The sequence below is a fragment of the Scyliorhinus canicula genome, chromosome 14 (assembly GCF_902713615.1).
Source record: "Scyliorhinus canicula chromosome 14, sScyCan1.1, whole genome shotgun sequence".
Classification (NCBI taxonomy): Eukaryota; Metazoa; Chordata; class Chondrichthyes; order Carcharhiniformes; family Scyliorhinidae; genus Scyliorhinus; species Scyliorhinus canicula.
The window spans coordinates 93,851,039-93,871,345 of NC_052159.1; the positions used below are offsets into that span (position 1 = coordinate 93,851,039).

Below are 20,307 nucleotides of genomic sequence, written 5' to 3' on the forward strand. Positions count from 1 at the left end.
GACCAAGTTATTCCCCTGCTCTTTATCAGCCTTCAACCTGAATGTTGCACATTGGTCTTGACTCCCAGCTGGAGAGTCAGGTTAGATTGCCTAGTATATATAAATCATATTTTACCGAATGGCTTATACATTAACCATTTTTACCTCCTCAGAAGGACTGTGATGCCAGGTCCGTGCTGGGCCCTGGCTAGCTGCTTTAAAGGCTGAAAGAGGGGAAAAAAAAGTTTGGTTACTGGTAATGCAAGACGATCAGAAAGAATTTGAGTTTGCAGTAGCAGCACTCAATCCAGCTGCAAATAAAATGGCAGTATCAAAGCCCACAACTTATTCTGTTTATTCTATTATACACATTAATGCATTGCTCATGGTGATCTAGAAATGCAGCATGGTTTCTGGTACTTAACCAGGTTCTGACACAGCCTATATGCCAAAATAATACATCGCAATTGATACAATCTAAAAATATTACACAAAGAGAACGGCTTTAATATTTAATGCCACCTATTTACTACTTTAAGTTGCTTGCATCTGAAGCACTTTATTGTAACTGGTCAATGTTATTTATGCATGATTATCCATTACTCTTAATTTGTAGTGAATTACTTTAAATTGTTACATAATTTAAACTATCAGTGTGATGGGGTGGGTCTGGGATTGAGTTGTTTACTTGGTTGGTTGTATTTTTCTTGGTAGATCGTTGGGGTTTTTGTTCGGTGGGTTCTGTGTATCATCTACTATGGAAATATGGGTTTTGATGTAGAATTTATTTTAAAAATGGAAAATCTTTAAAAAATGTATTTTTTTTTTAAAAAGACTGGCCTAAGAAAAATCTGCAGACACCATCAGCAAACTATCCACATCCACCATGATTACAACCCAACGCAAATACAGATCAGGCAACGCAAACACAGAATACTAAAATCTACTTCAAGCAAACCTAAACAAAACAAGAACTCTCAGCTCATAACCTAAAAAAAAACCAACATTATGGGCTGCAGCCAACTCTTATAAACTGTTCCCTTTAGCTAACTCTTAAATTAGTAGGGAGGACCTCGACTAGAGATAAAGGAAAATGGTTAGACATCGAAATACAAAAACCCCCAAAACCTTGCTCTCAGAAAGGGAGCCATCTATTACCATAACAAACAGAACCCCACATGAAGCTAAACTCCAAATCTAAAAAACGATGAAAATCGGTGGATTCTCAGGATGGGGCCTCGGCCAGAGTGTACGATGGGCTTGGTCCATCTCAGGAGAGGATGCAAACCCACCCTCATCCAACACCTTACTGAATATGATTTTTTGATTGGATTTGATTTATTATTGTCACATGTATTAGTATACAGTGAAAGTATTGTTTCTTGCATGCTGTACAAACAATGCATATCGTACATAAGGAAGGAGAAACTGCAGAATATAATTTTACAGTTATAGCAAGGTGTAGAGAAAAGATCAACTTAATACGAGGTAGATCCGCATGTCTGCGTAGTACTCAGTGGGCAGAGGGCCTTCCATCCCCTCTGCTAGCCCAACAATTTGAATATTGTACCTCCTCCCTCCTGGTCCTATTCTCTAGGCCTTCAACAATGTGTTTGCTTCAACCATTGAAGATAGCTCCGATTCCAGCGAGGCGATCAGATCACTGTGGCTCGAAAAGAACACTTCTATACCTTTGATCATGGCCCCATTGGCTTCCATAGTTTCATTGGTTTTCCCCAGAATCGCTCGAATGGGAGCCAAGGCCTCTTCTGTTCATTCCCGAAGGTCCTCCGACACAATTAGTCGGTGCACCTCGGCCATTAATGGAGTGGAGCACCAGAGACTGACTCGCCATTTTACCTGCTGATGAACTCTTGAGAGGCTTCAGACTCCGTCGACCAAATTCTGCTTTCCACCTTCTTTCCCCTGGCTTTTTTGGGCATTTCAGGTAGAAGATCCTTATTCCATTACTGGGTTTTCAAGAGAAAAAACTCATGGAACTTAGAAAAGGGGCAAAAGGTCCAGTACTCTAGTGGGAGCCACCTCTTGCAGGTCTTCCCCTACATTACACCACCGGAAGTCTTGATCTTTAACATCTGACTATCAGCCAAACAGAAAAGAGGTCTGCCTATGTTGAATACCTGGCCCACCTGCACTGCTTCTGTTGGGCATGCTGTACTTTTGACTACCAGAATGACTGATGTCTGGGTGTCTATCTCATCTTGTAAAGTCACGGTGGCACAGTGATTAGCACTGCTGCCTCACAGCGCCAGGGACCCAGGTTCAATTCCAGCCTTGGGTCACTGTGTGGCGTTTGTACATTCTCTTCATGTCGGTGTGGGTTTCCTCTGGGTTCTCCGGTTTCCTCCCACAGTCCAAAGATGAGCAGGTTAGGTAGATTGACCATGATAAAGTGCCCCTTAGTGTTCAAAAGGTGAGGTAGGGTCTTTTTTGAGAGGATTGGTGCAGACTCGATGGGCCGAATGGCCTCCTTCTGCACTGTAGTGATTCTATGATCACACCGAAAAGTGAAATTATACAGCATCGGCTTGCAGTCTGCTGATCTCCATGAAGTAATACCTTGTTTGGTTTGATTCTGGACTCTGAAACACACGTGTTTGTTTTATTCGTAGGCTCTGTACTGAAAAACCTTTTCTCTATCTCTATCTCTCTCTTTACTGTCTTAAGCGTGGAGGTGACATTGTGAAACTTCCTTCCTACGTTTTCAGTCTGTGCAAATGAACTAACCCTTTGAGCTCATCCTGTATCGGGTTATTAATAGAAAATTGTATCACACAAACAATTAAGGGGTTTCTCATAAAGAGGAAACAAATCAAAAACTCCTCCCTGTGGGCAGCATGTGGCACAGTGGTCAGCACTGGGACTGTGGCGCTGAGGACCCGGGTTCAAATTCCTGCCCTAGGTCACTGTCCGTGTGGAGTTTGCAGATTCTCCCCACGTCTGCGTGGGTTTCACCCCAATGACCCAAAGATGTGTAAGTTAGGTGGATTGGCCACGCTAAATTGCCCCTTAATTGGAAACAAAAAATAATTGCGTGCTCTAAATTTACAAAACAAAACCTCCTTTCTGTTTACAGACAGGCACTTAAAGAGGAGAAATTTGTGCTGTTTAAATTAAACCCCCCCCCCGTAACACACGTTAACATTGATTTTTGTATTAATAAATTACCAAGAGTAGACTGTAAAAAAATCTTGTTTTTTCCCTTCATATCCAATTGTCAATTTATAGTTCATGTCAGGGCAGCACGGTGGCACAGTGGGTTAGCCCTGCTGCCTCACGGCGCCGAGGTCCCAGGTTCGATCCCAGCTCTGGGTCACTGTTCGTGTGGAGTTTGCACATTCTCCCCGTGTATGCGTGGGTTTCGCCCCCACAACCCAAAGATGTGCAGGATAGGTGGATTGAACACGATAAATTGCCCCTTAATTGGAAAAAAAATTAATTGGGTACACTAAATTTAAAAAAAAAAAAAAAAAAAAAAATTTATAGTTCATGTTGAAGTTGTGGTGGTACAGTCTTACACCACGAATGCCAGATATTGAAAGATCAGTTAAACAATTTGACTGGAAGGTTGGTTTTGCGATGGGTGTTGGCTTCTCATATTTTTAAACTTACCTAGTGAACAGAATTGTTTTATGATTGATTTATTTTATCAGTGAGATTTTCCAGCCAGACAGGATATTAGGAAGGCCTTGCATAGAAATAGTTCCTGAAGAACTCTGCAGCTCATTACAGTACTTCTGGGATGTAATCACTGTTGTAGAGGAATACAGTTGCCAATTTGTGTATAGCAAGGTCCTACAAAGAGCACTCAGGTTAATGACCAAATAATCAGATTTTTAATAGTGTTGGTTCAGAAAAGTTGGACGGGACACTGAGAACTCCCTGCTTTACCAATCATGTCATGGGATCGTGTTCACTAGAGAGCGTAGAGAGGTGTAGGGTTTCATACAAATTAAAAGCTCCAATGAACCAAAGATGGTGTCTTATTGTATACATCTAACACCTAACCTTGGCACGTTGCTCAATGGACAATCCCTGAACTTCCCACCACATTCCTCCCCTCTCCTTTTACAAAGACAATGGTCATCCTGACCAGGTAATCATGGGTTAAACGGTTATTTAGTGACATCTGATACTGAGTCATCGCCCCATTGATATGCATTAATCAAAAAAAAACATAATTCTGTAGACAAATGGGGAACATGCTGTAAAACCACCTATTAGACATCCTGTGAATAACTTTGCTGTTTATTCAAGTCCAGAGATGAACCGTAGATGAATAAAACTGGAACCCAGAGAAAAGGGAACATGCAGCCAGTAATTTCAAGTCTATTTCGATTCACTCAACTACTGTATTCAGCAGAGAACCTATGTATAAAGTAATAAATATCATTGACGTAATATTCAGCAGCACACTAACATTTCTGTTTTCTTAAATACTACTTAATGCATCCCTTTGCAATAATAACTGCTGTGAGGAATATAAGAAACGTTGGGTACAATTCACCCAAAAAATTACTAACTGTCTTTTGGGTGAGTTTGCGGGATATTTCCCGTCAGCTATTTGGGTGCAGTCTAGACCGGTATTACCCACACTTTAGTCATTTTTTGGGACTTGGGGAATTTCTCACTGGTAAGCCCACACGTTTCTACAATGGGGAACTAAACTCACCGGCCAACCGGCTCCTCAGAGATCGGGGCACCATTTTGAAAAGGTGCCCTCATCTCCAAGTGAGCTTCAGGCCCCCCACCACAGACAATGTGACCCAGAGCAAGTGGGCAACAACCCCACCCACGGCATGTGGGTGACCCGGCCCAACACCCATCAATCCTGGTGGGCATCAGGGACCATCCCTGCCCCTGCCCTCCCCGCTCCCCCAAAGTGAGCATACTCCACTATGGGGGTCACCCTTCCTTCATCCAAAATTCACAATGCCCCTTCATCACCTCCCACCCTTCATATCTCCCCTTTCATGGGCATGACGCCCCTCAAGACTTCACCCTGCGGCAGTGCCAAGCTGGAACCTCTAGCCTGGCACCAGGGCCCTGTCACCCTGGTAGTGATCTGCCCCGTCTTGGGCCACTGAGGGGCTGCAATGGCCTCAGAGACCCCGGAGCAGCCATCACACCAGGTCTCCGCGTGTGGAGACTAGACTAATCAACACCCGGTAAGGCCTCGCCGGTGACTCCCAAGAGCCGGGAGAATGTGGCCTCAACCTGGCCACACATATTTAGATGAGCCTAACGAGAGAGTGGTCCAGATCACATCGGGCACAGTGGGTCGGGTGACTCCTATGCAGTTTTGCGCCTGGCGCGAATCCTGTTTGGGCCTCTCTCAGTGCAATGGGATTGGTGCTGGGTGCAACAAGGTGGGAAAATTGCATTCATTGAATTTTGTAAGGAATCTCATTATAATACAAAGTAAGTTATTGCATTCAGAGTAAAGGACTAATATTCAACAAATCTACCGTGGTTTGCTCATATATAAATTGGCCTACCATCCATGATCAACATATTCTTCACAGGAGTAACTACCGGAGCTTTGTATGTCCTGCTAGTTTCTTTTCCACTGCTCCCTAGTGAAACAAATATGAGAATTGCTTAACCTCTCCACATTTTACTGCATTCAAATAGATTAATAAAACAATACAATTTTGCAGTTATTTTCCATAAATTTAGAAAAGACCCCTGTGACATTTTGAAAAACATGCATCATTTTAGGTCAGAAGAGAAGTTGTTAAACAATTCAAATAAATGGTCAGAAATATAAAGGACCTTTTCAAATTTTGGAAAAGGGTTGATTGCTCAATTCAATTAACTGGTTGTATGTTTGAAGTTAAAAGATTTACTGACTCCTGCTTCCTTAATGTGAACATTTCAGATACTTATAAAATTAACATCAAGTGTGTGCTTTGAAAAGCAACCACTGATGAATTAGATCCATGAACAAACATCGCTTAAATGGATCTGAAACAAATATAAAATATATTGTATGTTCCAGCAAATACAATGTGAGCCACTGGTGGATGCAAATAGTCCCCAAAATCAATTAAACCTACTCAATAAAGAGAAGCAGATTTGTGTGACAGGCAGTGAAACACAGTTTTGTAAAGAATCCACCACAAATGAAAACAATGACTCTCTATGTAATGTAATAGATTTAAATCTAACATTTTAAGGACTGTGTTCTTTGAAGTTTTAGGCAGGGCATAAAAACAGTTATACGAGATTCGGAAAGAGATCTCTGGTACGAAAGATGGTGGGTAATTTTGGCAGTAATAACAAAAGCTTTCCTAGCTATATCAGAAGTCCACTAATGAACTATATAGGCTCATTAAAGGACAGATTCAAACTAATTATTTCGGCTCGGGTAGAGCTGCTAGATTACAATTTTGGATCAGTCAACATTTCTATAGACAATGCTTATATTCCAAATCAGCAGAACTCTCCACAGACTTTAATATACTTCAGGGTGTTGGGAGTACAGTAAGCAGTCTGTAGACAACACCAAAATCTGTGCAAGTGATAAAACAATAAGAGTGTAACATAATCAAATGCAAAAAGATTTAGATGTGTTGGGGAACAGAATACAAAATAGCAAACAGCCATATATAATTGTAACTTCATGGGTGTCTGTAAAAGAGACACAGAACACATGCAGTTTTTATAGGGAAGAATACAAGAGATAGAGAGAAAACTTTGCTGATGTTATTGTGCTCAGATCAGTAAGCGTCATGACCAATGTATAGAAACTATCTAAAGTTCATGGAGTAGTAGAACCAAAGGACACCTTTTTGATAATATACAGGGGAATCTTGAATATTTTGCCCCTTCGAAATGACGGGTGATATAATCGTCTTGGAACAGGTCCAGAACAGAACCACAAGAATAGTTTCTAATTTAAAGAACTTCAGCTTCTCAGATAGGCTCAAGGATCTTGATCCATTTACTTTAGAGCACCAAAGTCTTAGAGATGCCCTAAACTAGATCCAGCAGTTATTTAAAGAGCTGGATAATATTGCTGATTATAGCATTTTAACAGATTGAATGAATAGGAGTTGGTTAGACTGGACAAAAGGCAGTTTTTCTTTACCCCAGAGAATTGTGTGCCTGTGGAATACATTGTCAGCTGGCGTGTTTGGTGCTAACTCTCTACGCGTCTTCAAGGTGGAGCTTGATTGGGCCAGAGATCAAATAATTTTGAAGGTGATTGCATGGCCTGGTTTTAATCATCTGAAGGAGCCAGAGGGAAATTTTTCAAAGTAACTTTCCCTTTATTGGCCTGAATATTTTTGTCTCTCTCAGAAGATTACATGGCTGAAAGGGTGTGCGCGAGGACAAGTCTGGTGAAGAAAAAAAATATTTAGCAATAATGGTCCACTTGTCATGGTATAGTCTGCCTTGATGGACCTTTACCTGCCTGTTAAGTTTAGATATTTGTATAAATATGAACAATTCTTACTGCTTCCTCTTCTGGATCCTCCTCTTCCTGTGGAAGAGTTCTGGCCTCGGCTGCTGCCCCTTCCACGACCTCTGCCTCGCCCTCTGTTAGTTACAGACACACTGCTTTCATCAGAGTCTGCAGCCTTTTCTTCAGAAATATCCATGTCATCATCACTAATCAATAATGAAACTTCTTTTCCTTCAGTTCTATGGGCCCTCGCTCTACACATTGCCTTTTTTTAAATGGAGAAAAAAAAACTGTCCATGGTCAGTTGGTCACTGTAACAATATTATGCAGATATTATCCATATCAATTTGACAATTCCCTTCAGCTAATTTACAGAACTCTAATATATAATGAATAATGGTAACTCTCCACACAAGAAAATCTAAAGGCTGATATTATAACTCTATACTTTTAATATTTTTGCTACTCGTCAAGACTTCTTTGATAGCAATATCCAAACATCTAAAGGGATAAGGGCAGTAGATGCACAGGAACACCATTACCTATAAGGTTCCCTCTAAGTCACACACCATCCTGACTTGGAAATATATTGCCATTCCGTCACCAGCACTGAATTCAAATACTGGAGCTCCCTCCCTAACAGCACTGTGGGTGTATCTACACCACAGGGCCTGCAGTGGTTCAAGAAAGCAGCTCACCACCACCATCTCAAGGGCAACTATGATGAAATATGAATGGGCAACAAATTCTTGCCTGATCAGTAACACCCACATCCCATGAACAATAAAAAAATTAGATGTTTTAAGATTCAGGATCCTTCAGGTATTCTTTATATATTACAGATCAATTTAGCATGTTTAACCCAGTCTCAGTAGTTAAAATTTGTAATCTTGTTCCATAAGGTTCAAGAGTCTGTTAAAAATTCAATTTCAATCAATTGCTAGCGTTATCTTACATTCTTAACCTTTAGAACCATTTGTCTTAATAGCCTGGATAACAAATACTCTACAACTAAAAAAAATTAAAAAGAGAGGATTGCCAGTAGGTAACCCCTCTAGCTAGTGATTTACAGAGCCAATTTGCAGTCCAGAGGGTTGGACTTACTGCAATGATTTCGGAGCAAGAGGTTGGGCTTATTATTTAATCACAGAGATAAGCATATTTCAGGGTTTGGCTCCAGATTTGACAAGTTAACTGATTAGCTGGAGCACTTAAATTGGCTTCAGTATTCAGAAGACAAGTTAGCCCATTTGAATGATTCTGATCATTATCCCGTGACTACTTCTGGTCTGTACGCAATTCACCTGAAGACTGGATCAGGGCCAGCTGTAATGCTGTTGAGTGAATAGTTCACTGCCCCAAGTTCACATGTGAACAACGGCCTTTTTAGTCAAAGTACCAGTGCTGCTGTTCCTTGTGGAACCATAACCAACATGAGTTAACCCCTTTAAAAGGGGATGGGCAAGAGAGAAGTATGCATCAGTGCACCAGTTTCTTGGAAATCTGGAATGTCATTACATACCCACGCCGATGCGTTTGGACAACAGATCATAAATGCCAGTCTGAAAGTCTTCATGGAATATGGAGCACTCAGTATGGAGTCACTTACTGGAGACGATTTTGGGTTTGGAGAGGTCACATTTACGCTGATGTAGACAGGACAGCAATATAGCGCCACTTTAAAATCTGTTAACATAGTGCAGCTTGCAAAGATCAAAAGCACTCCTGAGAGTGTTATCACACTGCGGGTCCAGTGTGAAATAGGTTGAGTAATAGCTTTGTTATTAGATAAAAATTAAGGTTAATACAGAATTGGCAAATGTTCATCCTGGAGTTCAGTTACTAGTGGTGTACCGCAAGGATCTGTTTTGGGGCCACTGCTGTTTGTCATTTTTATAAATGACCTGGAAGAGGGTGTAGAAGGATGGGTTAGTAAATTTGCAGATGACACGAAGGTCGGTGGAGTTGTGGATAGTGCTGAAGGATGTTATAGGATACAGAGGGACATAGATAAGCTGCAGAGCTGGGCTGAGAGGTGGCAGATGGAGTTTAATGCGGAAAAGTGTGAGGTGGTTCACTTTGGAAGGAGTAACAGGAATGCAGAGTACTGGGCTAATGGCAAGATTCTTGGTAGTGTAGATGAACAGAGAGATCTCGGCATCCAGGTACATAAATCCCTGAAAGTTGCCACCCAGGTTAATAGGGCTGTTAAGAAGGCATATGGTGTGCTAGCCTTTATAAGCAGGGGGATTGAGTTTCGGAGCCACAAGGTCATGCTGCAGCTGCACATAACTCTGGTGCGGCCGCACCTGGAGTACTGCGTGCAGTTCTGGTCACCACATTATAGGAAGGACGTGGAAGCTTTGGAAAGGGTTCAGAGGAGATTTACTAAGATGTTGCCTGGTATGGAGGGAAGGTCTTACGAGGAAAGGCTCAGGGAATTGAGGTTGTTTTCGTTAGAGAGGAGAAGGCTGAGAGGTGACTTAATAGAGACATATAAGATAGTCAGAGGGTTAGATAGGGTGGACAGTGAGAGTCTTTTTCCTCGGATGGTGATGACCAACACGAGGGGACATAGCTTTAAATTGAGGGGTGATAGATATAGGACAGATGTCAGAGGCAGTTTCTTTACTCAGAGAGTAGTCGGGGTGTGGAACGCCCTGCCTGCAACAGTAGTAGACTCGCCAACTTTAAGGGAATTTAAGTGGTCACTGGATAGACATATGGATGAAAATGGAATAGTGTAGGTCAGATAGGCTTCAGATGGTTTCACAGGTCGGCGCAACATCGAGGGCCGAAGGGCCCGTACTGCGCTGTAGTGTTCTATGTTGGAGTGGTTGTGGAGTTTGCACGTTCTCCCCGTGTCTGCATGGGTCTCACCACCACAACCCAAAAGATGTGCATGGTAGATGGATTGGCCATGCTAAATTGCCCCTTAATTGGAACAAAATGTGGATGCTCTAAATTTTTTTAAAAAAAGAATCGTTAGAGAGGAAACAACATACCTCTTTAACTTCTTCATCTTCTTCAGCTATGTTTTTTTTTCGGGTTTCACGAAAATGGCGAACCTGAAAGTTTAAAAGATCAGAGATGACGTGTCTTTGTGAAATATCCCAATAATGAACAAAGATTCCACCCTAGGCCAAATAACCACACGATGTCTTCAGTCCTGTAATTTTTTTCAAGTGCATACACTGCCTGTCGGGAAATGGAAAACTGTAAATGTTAGCAGAGGCCCCAAGGCTGCTCTCCTCTTTGAGAGCTGACTGGTGTCCATTTACACCTTGGGTAAGGGGCAAGGTTGAGAAGGCAGGGAGGGCATGAATAACCTCAGCTTGTATGGGAATTGAACCCGTGCCCTTGACATCACTTTGCATCATTAATCAGCCGTCCAGCCAACTGAACTAATCGTCTGGCAGTTGAACACCTACTGATATATTGCCCAAGTGTCATGTTTTCTTTCCATTGACATTGCGGAGTTCCTTTCTTTTAAAAAAGGTTATTAGCCGCTATGGATAATGTAACACATAAGCCACAATTTTCTCCAAATACTGAGAGATTGAAGTTATGGAAAATTACAACTCTGTGATCTTGCCATCAGTTCCAAACCCTCTCAAGCCACCATCTGGTGCAGAAACAAACTTCTTGTAACTATAGCATTCCATATGACCCCAAACTGAATTTCTGATCCTACAATGTCCAACATTCAGATCAGACGGTTCCATTTCTGTAACATTGGTCACCTCCACTCATACCCTAATCTCTTGTAGTAGAAACGCTCATACATAAATACTTACTCCAACTTTTTCCTGGCCAGCCTTATGTTACTCCCCTCCATAAATTTTAGCTCATTCAAAACTATTCTACTTTTATCCATGCTGCAGCAGTTACGACAATGAGGTAGGCACAGCAAAACAATCTCACAGCAAAAACAGATTAAATCAAAGCCCTGCATTTGTGCCATGTTCAGTTGTAAGTGGTAGTGGAAAACAACCAACCACAGATATCCCCACCCTCAATGATGGGGTGCCTTGGAATGTCAGTGCAAAAGGCAAGGCTGAAACATTTGCTGAGCCAAAAGTGCGATCTATCTCTGCCTTCTCCTGAGATTCCAACATCACAGATGCCAATCTTCAAAAAACCCAATTCACTCCACACTACATTAAGAAATGGCTGAAGCCACTGGGTACAGCAAAGAGAATAATCCACAATAACATCCTGGTTGTCTGAACTTGTGTTCCAGAACTGGCCACACCCCTAGCCAAGTATTCCAGTGCAGCTCCAACATCTCACCCACCCTAAATCTAGAAGATTACCTAGGGTATGTCCTGTCAACAAAAAGTAAGACAAATCCAATTCAGCCAATTACTGCCTCCGAAATCTACTCTCCATCATCAACAAAGTGATGCAAGGTGTCATTGACAGTGTAGGAAAGTGGCACTTTCTCAGTAATAACCAATCACTAATGCTCAGTTGGCAGACTCAGCTCCAGATCTCATTACAGCCTTGGACCAAACATGTACATGATCTGAACACAAGGAAAGAATTAAGAGTGGCTTCCTTGAAATCCAGGCCACATTTGACAGAATATGGCATCAAGGAGCACTAGCAGAACTGAAGTCAACAGGAATCAGTGGAAAAGCCCTCCACTGTTTGGAGTATTACCTTGCACAAAGGAAGGTGGGTGCAGTTGTTGGGGGCCAGTAATCAAAGTCCCAGGAGATTGCTGCAGAAGTTCCATGGGTAGTGTCCTAGGCCCAACTGTCTTCAGCAAACCTTCACTAATGATCACTCCGCTGGAAGTCAGAAGAATGGGAGGGGGGGGGGGGGGAGGGGGGGGGAGGGGAGGGGGGGGGTTGTTGGGTTACGGGTATAGGGTGGATACGTGGGTTTGAGTAGGGTGATCATGGCTCGGCACAACATTGAGGGCCGAAAGGCCTGTTCTGTGCTGTACTGTTCTATGTTTTCTATTTCTAACCCCAAAGTGTATCATGGAGTTCACCTGACCTACAACTTTTAGTAGATTGTGGTATGGGGAGCAAACGGCCCACTCTACAGGTGTGGTACAGCAGAAATCAAAAAGGTATTTTTTAAAGCAAAACAATGTTTATTCTATGTACTCAAGTTAACCTTTTTAAAACATACAGTGAACATCTTAGCAATCATCAATTCAAATACAACCCCCAAAGAATACAACACTAAGTAATCCATAATAAATTCCCAAACAACATCCAGAAGACAAAATAAACACCTTTTAGCAGAAGCACATAAGGTTTAAATTCACTACGAAGAACATTTATAATTCTGAATTCACCAAATGATCAAGAGATAGTCTTTTCATGGCAGAGAGAACAACAGTATACCTGCTTTGTCCAGCTTTAGCTCCAACATGGAAGCGAAACCATAAAAACACAGACACACCCAAGCTTTTCTCAAAGTGAAGCTAAAAAGCAGAGCCAAAGCTCAGCTCCACCCACACTCTGACATCATTGCAGTAACATGAGCAGCCAGACATTTCTTAAAGTGACATTCTCATTACGCCGTGTTTCCATGGGTATAACCCCCACAACCCAAAGATGTGCAATGTAGGTGGATTGGCTACGCTAAATTGCCCCTTAATTGGAAAAAAAAAAAGAATATGGCACCTTAAATTTTAAAAAATGAATAACATTCACGTTTGGGCTGATAACTGGCATTTAATATTCGTACCAGACAAGTGCCAGGCAATGAATTTCATCTCCAACAACTGAGAATCTAACCATCTCCCTTTGAGATTCATTGGTATTACCAATGCCAAATCCCCCATCAGCATCCTTGGGTTACAATTGACCAACATCTAAATGGACCAGCCATTTAGATACTATAGTTGCAAGAATAGGTCTCTAACACTCCACAGCTTGTCCACCATCTACAAGGCTCGAGTCAGGAATGTGATGGAATACTCTCCACTAGCCTGGATGTGTACAACTCCAACAACACTCAAGAAGTTTGACACCAAAGACAAATTTATCGTTTGATCGGCTCCCTATTCATCACCGTAAACATTCACTCCCTCACCACTGGAGCACAGCAAAATCATCATGCAAAACCGCCTCCCATCCACTGACTGTCTATACCTCCCGCTGCCTTGGGAAAGCGGCAGTACAATCAAAGACCCCTCCCAGCTGGGTTATTCTCTCTTCCAACCTCTTCCATCGGGCCGGAGATATAAAAGTCTGAGAAAACGCACTAACAGGTTGAAAAACAGCTTCTTCCCTGCTGAATGACCCTCTTATGGACTGAACTGATCTCTTTGCACATCTTCACTACTGAGTAGCACTACACTCCGTATGCTTCACCCGATGCCTGCGTCTATGTATTTACATTGTGTATTTGTGGATGTCCTATCTTTTTCTCATGCATGGAACGATCTGTCTGGACTGTATGCAAAACAATATTTTTCACTGTAGCTCGATACACGTGACAATGAATCAAATCTAATCCACAGTAGCAGCAGTATGCACCATCTACAACTGCAACAATTAGCCACGGCTTCTTTAACAGCATCTTCCAAACTCAAGACCACTATCACTTAGAAGGACAAGACAGCAGAAGCATGGGAACACCACTATCTGCAGGTTCCCCTCCAAGCAACACACCATCCTGACTTTGAACTATTTCATGATTCCTTCGCTGTCACTGGGTCAAAAAACCTGGAACTCCCTTCTTAACAGCGCCATGCTCACCGTATGGACTACAGGAGTTCAAGAAGACAGCTGACCATCAGCTCCTCAACAGTAATGGGGGATTGGCAATAGAGTCTGGACTTGCCGCGACACATACAACCTATGAATTAATTTTTAAAAAACCATTGATAACCACTTTCTTACTAACCTATATTGGCTTCTAAATATCTCACAATTAAAATAATTTCATAAGCTTACTTCACCCTTTTGAGCTTTGTAACCTCCTCCAGTCCTACTAAACTCTGTTTCCAAACTCTTCTTTCCTCATGTGAACCTCCACCCACCAACCCTGTTCCCTTTTTGACAACCTGATTTCTGTTGCACAAGTCCTACACTCTGGAATTCTCTCCCTAAATCCCTGAGGCCTCATCATGACCCTCACCTACTTTAAGGCCCTGTTTAAAACTGTTTTCTATTTACTCCCACTACTATCTCCTATGGTTCGGTCTTTATTTATTTTGATTGAACATTTGTGAAGTCCCTTGGAATATTTTTCCAAGTTAAAGTTGTTGTATTGACCAATGCAATGTTTTCCTGAAAGTTAGTATTTCATTTGCAGATATTTGTTGTAAAGCTTTACGGTTAATTACCTCTTCATCAATTTTGTCTTCAGTGACATCAATTTGTCGCTGTTTCAAAAACCGCTGCGTCTTTTCCAGTTGAAATTTTACCAGCTCATCGATAGCATCTTTTTCTTCCTTGTCAACAAATTCTTGCACAGCTTCCCCCATCCCTCTTTCAGTCAACAGTGATAACCGGACACTCTATAGAGAAAAAAAACATCTTAGTATTTCCAATCTATACATACTTTATAAAGAAACCTTGGGCGGCTTCCCATTAACCAACTGGAAATGTCACAGATTGGGGTGGGACTACCATCCATCTGCCCCTCCTATAGAACTGCTGCTCTCCCTTGATGGAAACTAAACATTTACACAGGACAGGTTTGAAGCAATATTATCACTGATCGGATCAGAGCTGGGACAAAGGGAAACACTGTTGCGCACATGACAACCAAAGGGCCATATGCTCTGTGAAATGTGAAAGCACTCTCTGGGAAGTGAAATTCTGGACAGTGATTGAAGGAAATACCCTCAAGGAGCTCAGCAGCAAATGCATTAATGCATCAGTAGTCTTACTACTCACGGAAATAAGGAAGGATGGTCCATCTCGTAGAAACTAGAGAGAAGTATAGGGGATGATACTCTGAAGGGAAGTGACCGAGGCAGTCAGTGCTAACTTCACCTCAATATACTGTCACACAATGACTAAAGATGTTTAATAACCTTACAAGGGCGGCCAATATCGGTGAAGCCACATGTGCCCACAAAAATCCTGTAAGACTGACAGACATGGCTCACTTTCATGGCCCCATAACCTCAGTGTGGATACCTGAACTAAAACTCGAACATATGATGGGAGCTAGTGTCAAAGGAGGCAACGATAGTTAATATACACCTGAAAACAGTAGCACCATGCATGCATCTTGAAAAAGCACATTTGGTTGCAAACCAAAATTCGAGCAGAGATTTTTCTCTTTGTAAAGGGAAAGGGGATCAAGAGTTACAGAAAGAAGGCAGGAGAATGGGGATGAGGAACACATTAGCCATGATCAAATGGCAGAGCATGGGCTGAATGGCTTAATTCTGCTCCTATATTGTATGGTCATCGAAACCAACAGCAATGAACAAACACAGAGGACAGGAATAACCACCATCAAAACAATGAGTGCACACATGAAGGTAGGTAGCAGTGTAACCATTGCAGAGGCACAGCAGAGATGCATAGATGGAAAAACAGCTTCCAAACAAGCTGGTTTGATGCAGACAGTTGATGTAAAGCTCAGTTATTTATCTGCAACATTATCAAAATGGCAGGCAAAAGTCGAAGTAATTCCTTTCTTTACCAAATGAGGGGATCTCATGAATAAGATGATGTGTATTCAGAAGGGAAGTCATGTCCAAGCCTCATACTCTGTTGTGATATGTCATGTACTCAAAAAGCAGCTCCGAAACATCCACCTCATGAGGACCTAGTTAACAAGATAGATGAAATAGCAACAAGTATTAGGCATCAGGGAGATCAAACTGTTGTTTCATGAAGTATCAAGAAATCACTTCTTGCGGTTACACAGGCTAGGGACTCCAAAGGCCTGGACTCCAGTCTTCAAAAACCCCTAAGAGAGCGCTTAAGTGCAGGCAGCGACAACAGTTGCAACATGTAGTGAGGGTAGATCATCATCTTGCCATGGTGAAGATGCTTGTGCATTCTGATAATCCTTTGAACGATGCTGTTGAGAGCTCCTTGCTCTTGGTAGAGCCACCCATGGCTGCAAGGCAGGAGGTGTCAGACAAAGTGCAATCCAAAATATTCTCAATAACAGAACCAGCAAAGGAAAATTTCCAATTCTGCCTGCAAAGGCAGAAGGCGGCTGTCACAGCAACATGGTCCCAGACATCGTGGTTTTACATATCACTGAAAAATGACTTCCAATCTGTCGCGGTTAAGCGGACAAAAACAGCACCCCAAGATAAACAAAGTCACGTGCAGGCTTCTACCAGGGCCAATCTGCCAAGTCCTGTGGCAAAGGAGAATTGGTGATAGGGGCAAGGCTGAGAACACAGGAGTCCTTGGTCAAGAATTTGCACACAGATGACAGATGCATAAAGGTTGCTGGACATCAAATTGGGAGGGGGTCAGAAAAGATGCCCTAAAAATAGTATGACCCATTTCTGGCTGAGAACCACACACAGCAAGGTCACCATAGGGTCAAAGAAAGACAACTCTAAATTTTGAAACTAGGAATGTTAAAACACAGGTAACCATCCCAAAAGAATTACAATCTTATCACATGAACTATTAAGACTCCAAAATAACATCCTGTCCTCACGAAGATCCACTTCTCTGGGGAGAGGTAGTTGAAGAAATAAACAATGGATACATCTTTTACAAGAAAAGAAAGCAAACCTGGAGTCCACAGAATTGCTTTTGCTATCTAGAATAGTATCTCTAATGCATTGCAGGAACTCCCCAATTGTAGAAATGAAAGACATGTGTCACTACGGGCACAATTTAATGGAAAAGTTTCTCATTTCAGGTGGGATTGGCTGGGAGTTTCTCCCTGGCTCTATCAACGAGTATCCCACTCTTATCTAAACACTTAGTCACTTTTCCAGGCAAGAGAGGAATTCCAAATGCAGCGAACTGACAATCTGGAAAATCCCCACACATTGAACTCAATCCCAGAACAGTGGATCAAATCTAGGCTCCCGTGCCCAGATCATCGTGCACGAGCATCATCTTCACCGATTGGTTTAACCAAAATGTTGCTCAAATATGTGACCACATGGAACAGGATGCATTGCCTGGCAGAAAAACCCACAGTCGCAGCTCAAGAAGGCAGCATATCAACCACTCACGGCTGACACCGAAAGACAAATCCAGAAGATTAGGGCAGCACGGTAGCATGGTGGTTAGCATAAATGCTTCACAGCTCCAGGGTCCCAGGTTCGATTCCCGGCTGGGTCACTGTCTGTGCGGAGTCTGCATGTCCTCCCCGTGTGTGCGTGGGTTTCCTCCGGGTGCTCCGGTTTCCTCCCACAGTCCAAAGATGTGCGGGTTAGGTGGATTGGCCATGCTAAATTGCCCGTAGTGTCCTAAAAAGTAAGGTTAAGGGGGGGGGTTGTTGGGTTACGGGTATAGGGTGGATACGTGGGTTTGAGTAGGGTGATCATTGCTCGGCACAACATCGAGGGCCGAAGGGCCTGTTCTGTGCTGTACTGTTCTATGTTCTATGTTCTAAGATAAAGGACACGTGGTACAAAAAGAAAGCCCAAGAGGTCCAGTAGTAAGTTAATGACATGCAAAGCATTTTTGAACACACCATGGCCATCTTTGGTCAGAGGTCAAATAGACAAAATAGCCTACATTCACAAGATGTTGTTTCTCTTCCGAAAGGTGGCAATGCCATCTATAAATGTTGGAATGAACATTTTGAACAACTCAACTGTGAATCCATAGTGGCAACTGATACGCCGCTTAGTACCCTGTGGTTGAATCCAACATTGACGGGAAAGTTGCAACAAGATATCAACAGATGTAAAACAACAAAGTCTGCAAAACCCTTTGGTGTTCCAGCTGAGATCTTCAAAGTTGGAGGATTTGTTATATTCAGACCAAGACTCTGAGCACTCATCCAATCGACTTGGGAGGAACCCCCATAACTTCAGAAATGAAAAATTGAAACTATTACCAAGAAGGGAGATGAGTCGTGCCGTGGATACTTTCTTTTGTCATTGGCAGAGAAAATCTTGACATGCATTCTCCCGAATCACCTACTTCCTGTGGCTGAGGAAATCCTCCCAGGCAGTGCGACTTTACGCCTTCTAGAAGAGCCTCCAACATGATGTTCGTTGGCAGACAAAGCCCAGAAAATAAAGAACATCACGAGGAACTCTTCATTGCATTTATCAACTTAACTAAAGCATTTGACTCAGTAAATCGCTGAACTCTATGGCTTGTGCTCCTGTGAATTGTACTCCTATAATAACCCCCATAAAACCCATGGGAATACCCTGATTGACCTCCCCATAGGACATGGAATATGAACTTCCCAGCTAGTGGGCAGAGGCCCGCCCAGCTGGGGCTCATAACTTAGTATAAAGGCCGGCACAGACAGGGTCCGGCATGTTGGTTGCCCCAACGGGCCTGTACTTGCAAAAATATTCGCTGCCATAGGCAGGCTTTCTGTGACTGTAAACAAATCGGCCTTCAGCCAACTACTCAACTTCCTGGGTCATAATAATGCCCAAGAAACCTCATCACAATTCTGCAGCTGCTTCATGATGACATGACTGTGCTGCGTAGAGTGAAGAAGCTGAATCCAGTGTCTTCAAAATCCAGACTGGAGTCAGGCGGGCTGTGTGATAGACATCATACCATTAACAATTTAGACGATAGTGGCTATTTATTTCAAAGATAAACTGCCCACTTGTGGCAGCATTAAATCCCATCTAGATTAAGAACTCTTTAACCGTGGTCACCTTTGTGCCAGAACTAAACTGACCACCATAGACATACATAGTTTGTGGGCCATTGCAATGGCGTTGACTGCTCTGAACCAGATTTGCACGTTTCTCTCGATCTCTTCACTTCTGCAAAGACGAAACTTGACCCATTCTTAAATGGAGTCAAGACTCAGCTCATAACAACTCACAACTGGTAAGCCAAATATTCCACCTCCATATATGTTGACGGAGACACTCTGGAATATGTTGAGGACCTTCCTTACTGCAACATTCACCTTTCTCAAAAGACTACCAATGACAAGGAAATCCAACACCAGATTAGCAATAGCTGTTCAGCCCAATAAATTACACCAGTGAATGTTTAACAAAAGAAAAGTCCGCAAATCAACAAAAGAGCAGCTAATGCATCAGGATCCTGCATTGCAGCGAGACCTGGACTCGACATCAGCGGCACATAAGAGCACCAGACTAATCAGCTATGCCTCCACCACATCCAATTGGGAGGACTGTTAATCAAACACAAGCCCGGTCCAAGAGCATTCAGGCAAAACTCTTTTGATGGACAAGAGAAGTTTTAAAACACAATGCACTATTAAAACTGCATATAATTTTATCAAATTTACTTATTTTCTTCACAATCTATAAAGACCCCCATTCAAATATCTTCCTTTTCTCATCATCAAAATTCTACACTTCAATGAGCCCTTATAACTATAAAACCTTACTATCTATTCTGCACCTAGGCATTACAGTGATCAAATATTCTAGCTTAAATCCTTTACTCCAAATCAAAAATTGTGAGAAGTCGAATAAACTATTATTAGAACTTTAAAAAAAAAATTTAGAGTACCCAATTCATTTTTTCCAAGGGACAATTTAGCGTGGCCAATCCACCTAACCTGCACATCTTTAGGTTGTGGGGGCAAAACCCACTTAGACAAGGGGAGAATGTGCAAATGCCACATAGACAGTGACCCAGGGCTGGGATCGAACCTGGGACCTCGGCACTGAGGCAGCAGTGCTAACCACTGCGTCACCGTGCTGCCCTTATTATTAGAACTTTTGATGGAAAACTGGCTAAAGGACTATTACTGTTTTTTTCATTCAGAATCAGAATTTTCTCATTCCTTTTTTAAATAAAAAA

General features: G+C 42.3%; 1 protein-coding gene across 2 annotated transcripts in view; it reads right to left on the reverse strand.

Moving 5' to 3' along the window:
* The window catches only part of mre11a (MRE11 homolog A, double strand break repair nuclease), a 92,029-nt gene that overhangs the window by 20,199 nt on the left and 51,523 nt on the right, over window positions 1–20,307 (reverse strand). For both annotated transcript variants that reach the window (XM_038817967.1, XM_038817968.1), the window contains 5 exons: window positions 14,727–14,900; window positions 10,417–10,479; window positions 7,463–7,676; window positions 5,499–5,576; window positions 145–203 (listed from right to left, as the gene is read on the reverse strand). In XM_038817967.1, coding sequence (XP_038673895.1) covers window positions 145–203; window positions 5,499–5,576; window positions 7,463–7,676; window positions 10,417–10,479; window positions 14,727–14,900 — 588 coding nt within the window. The remainder of the gene's footprint in view (window positions 1–144; window positions 204–5,498; window positions 5,577–7,462; window positions 7,677–10,416; window positions 10,480–14,726; window positions 14,901–20,307) is intronic.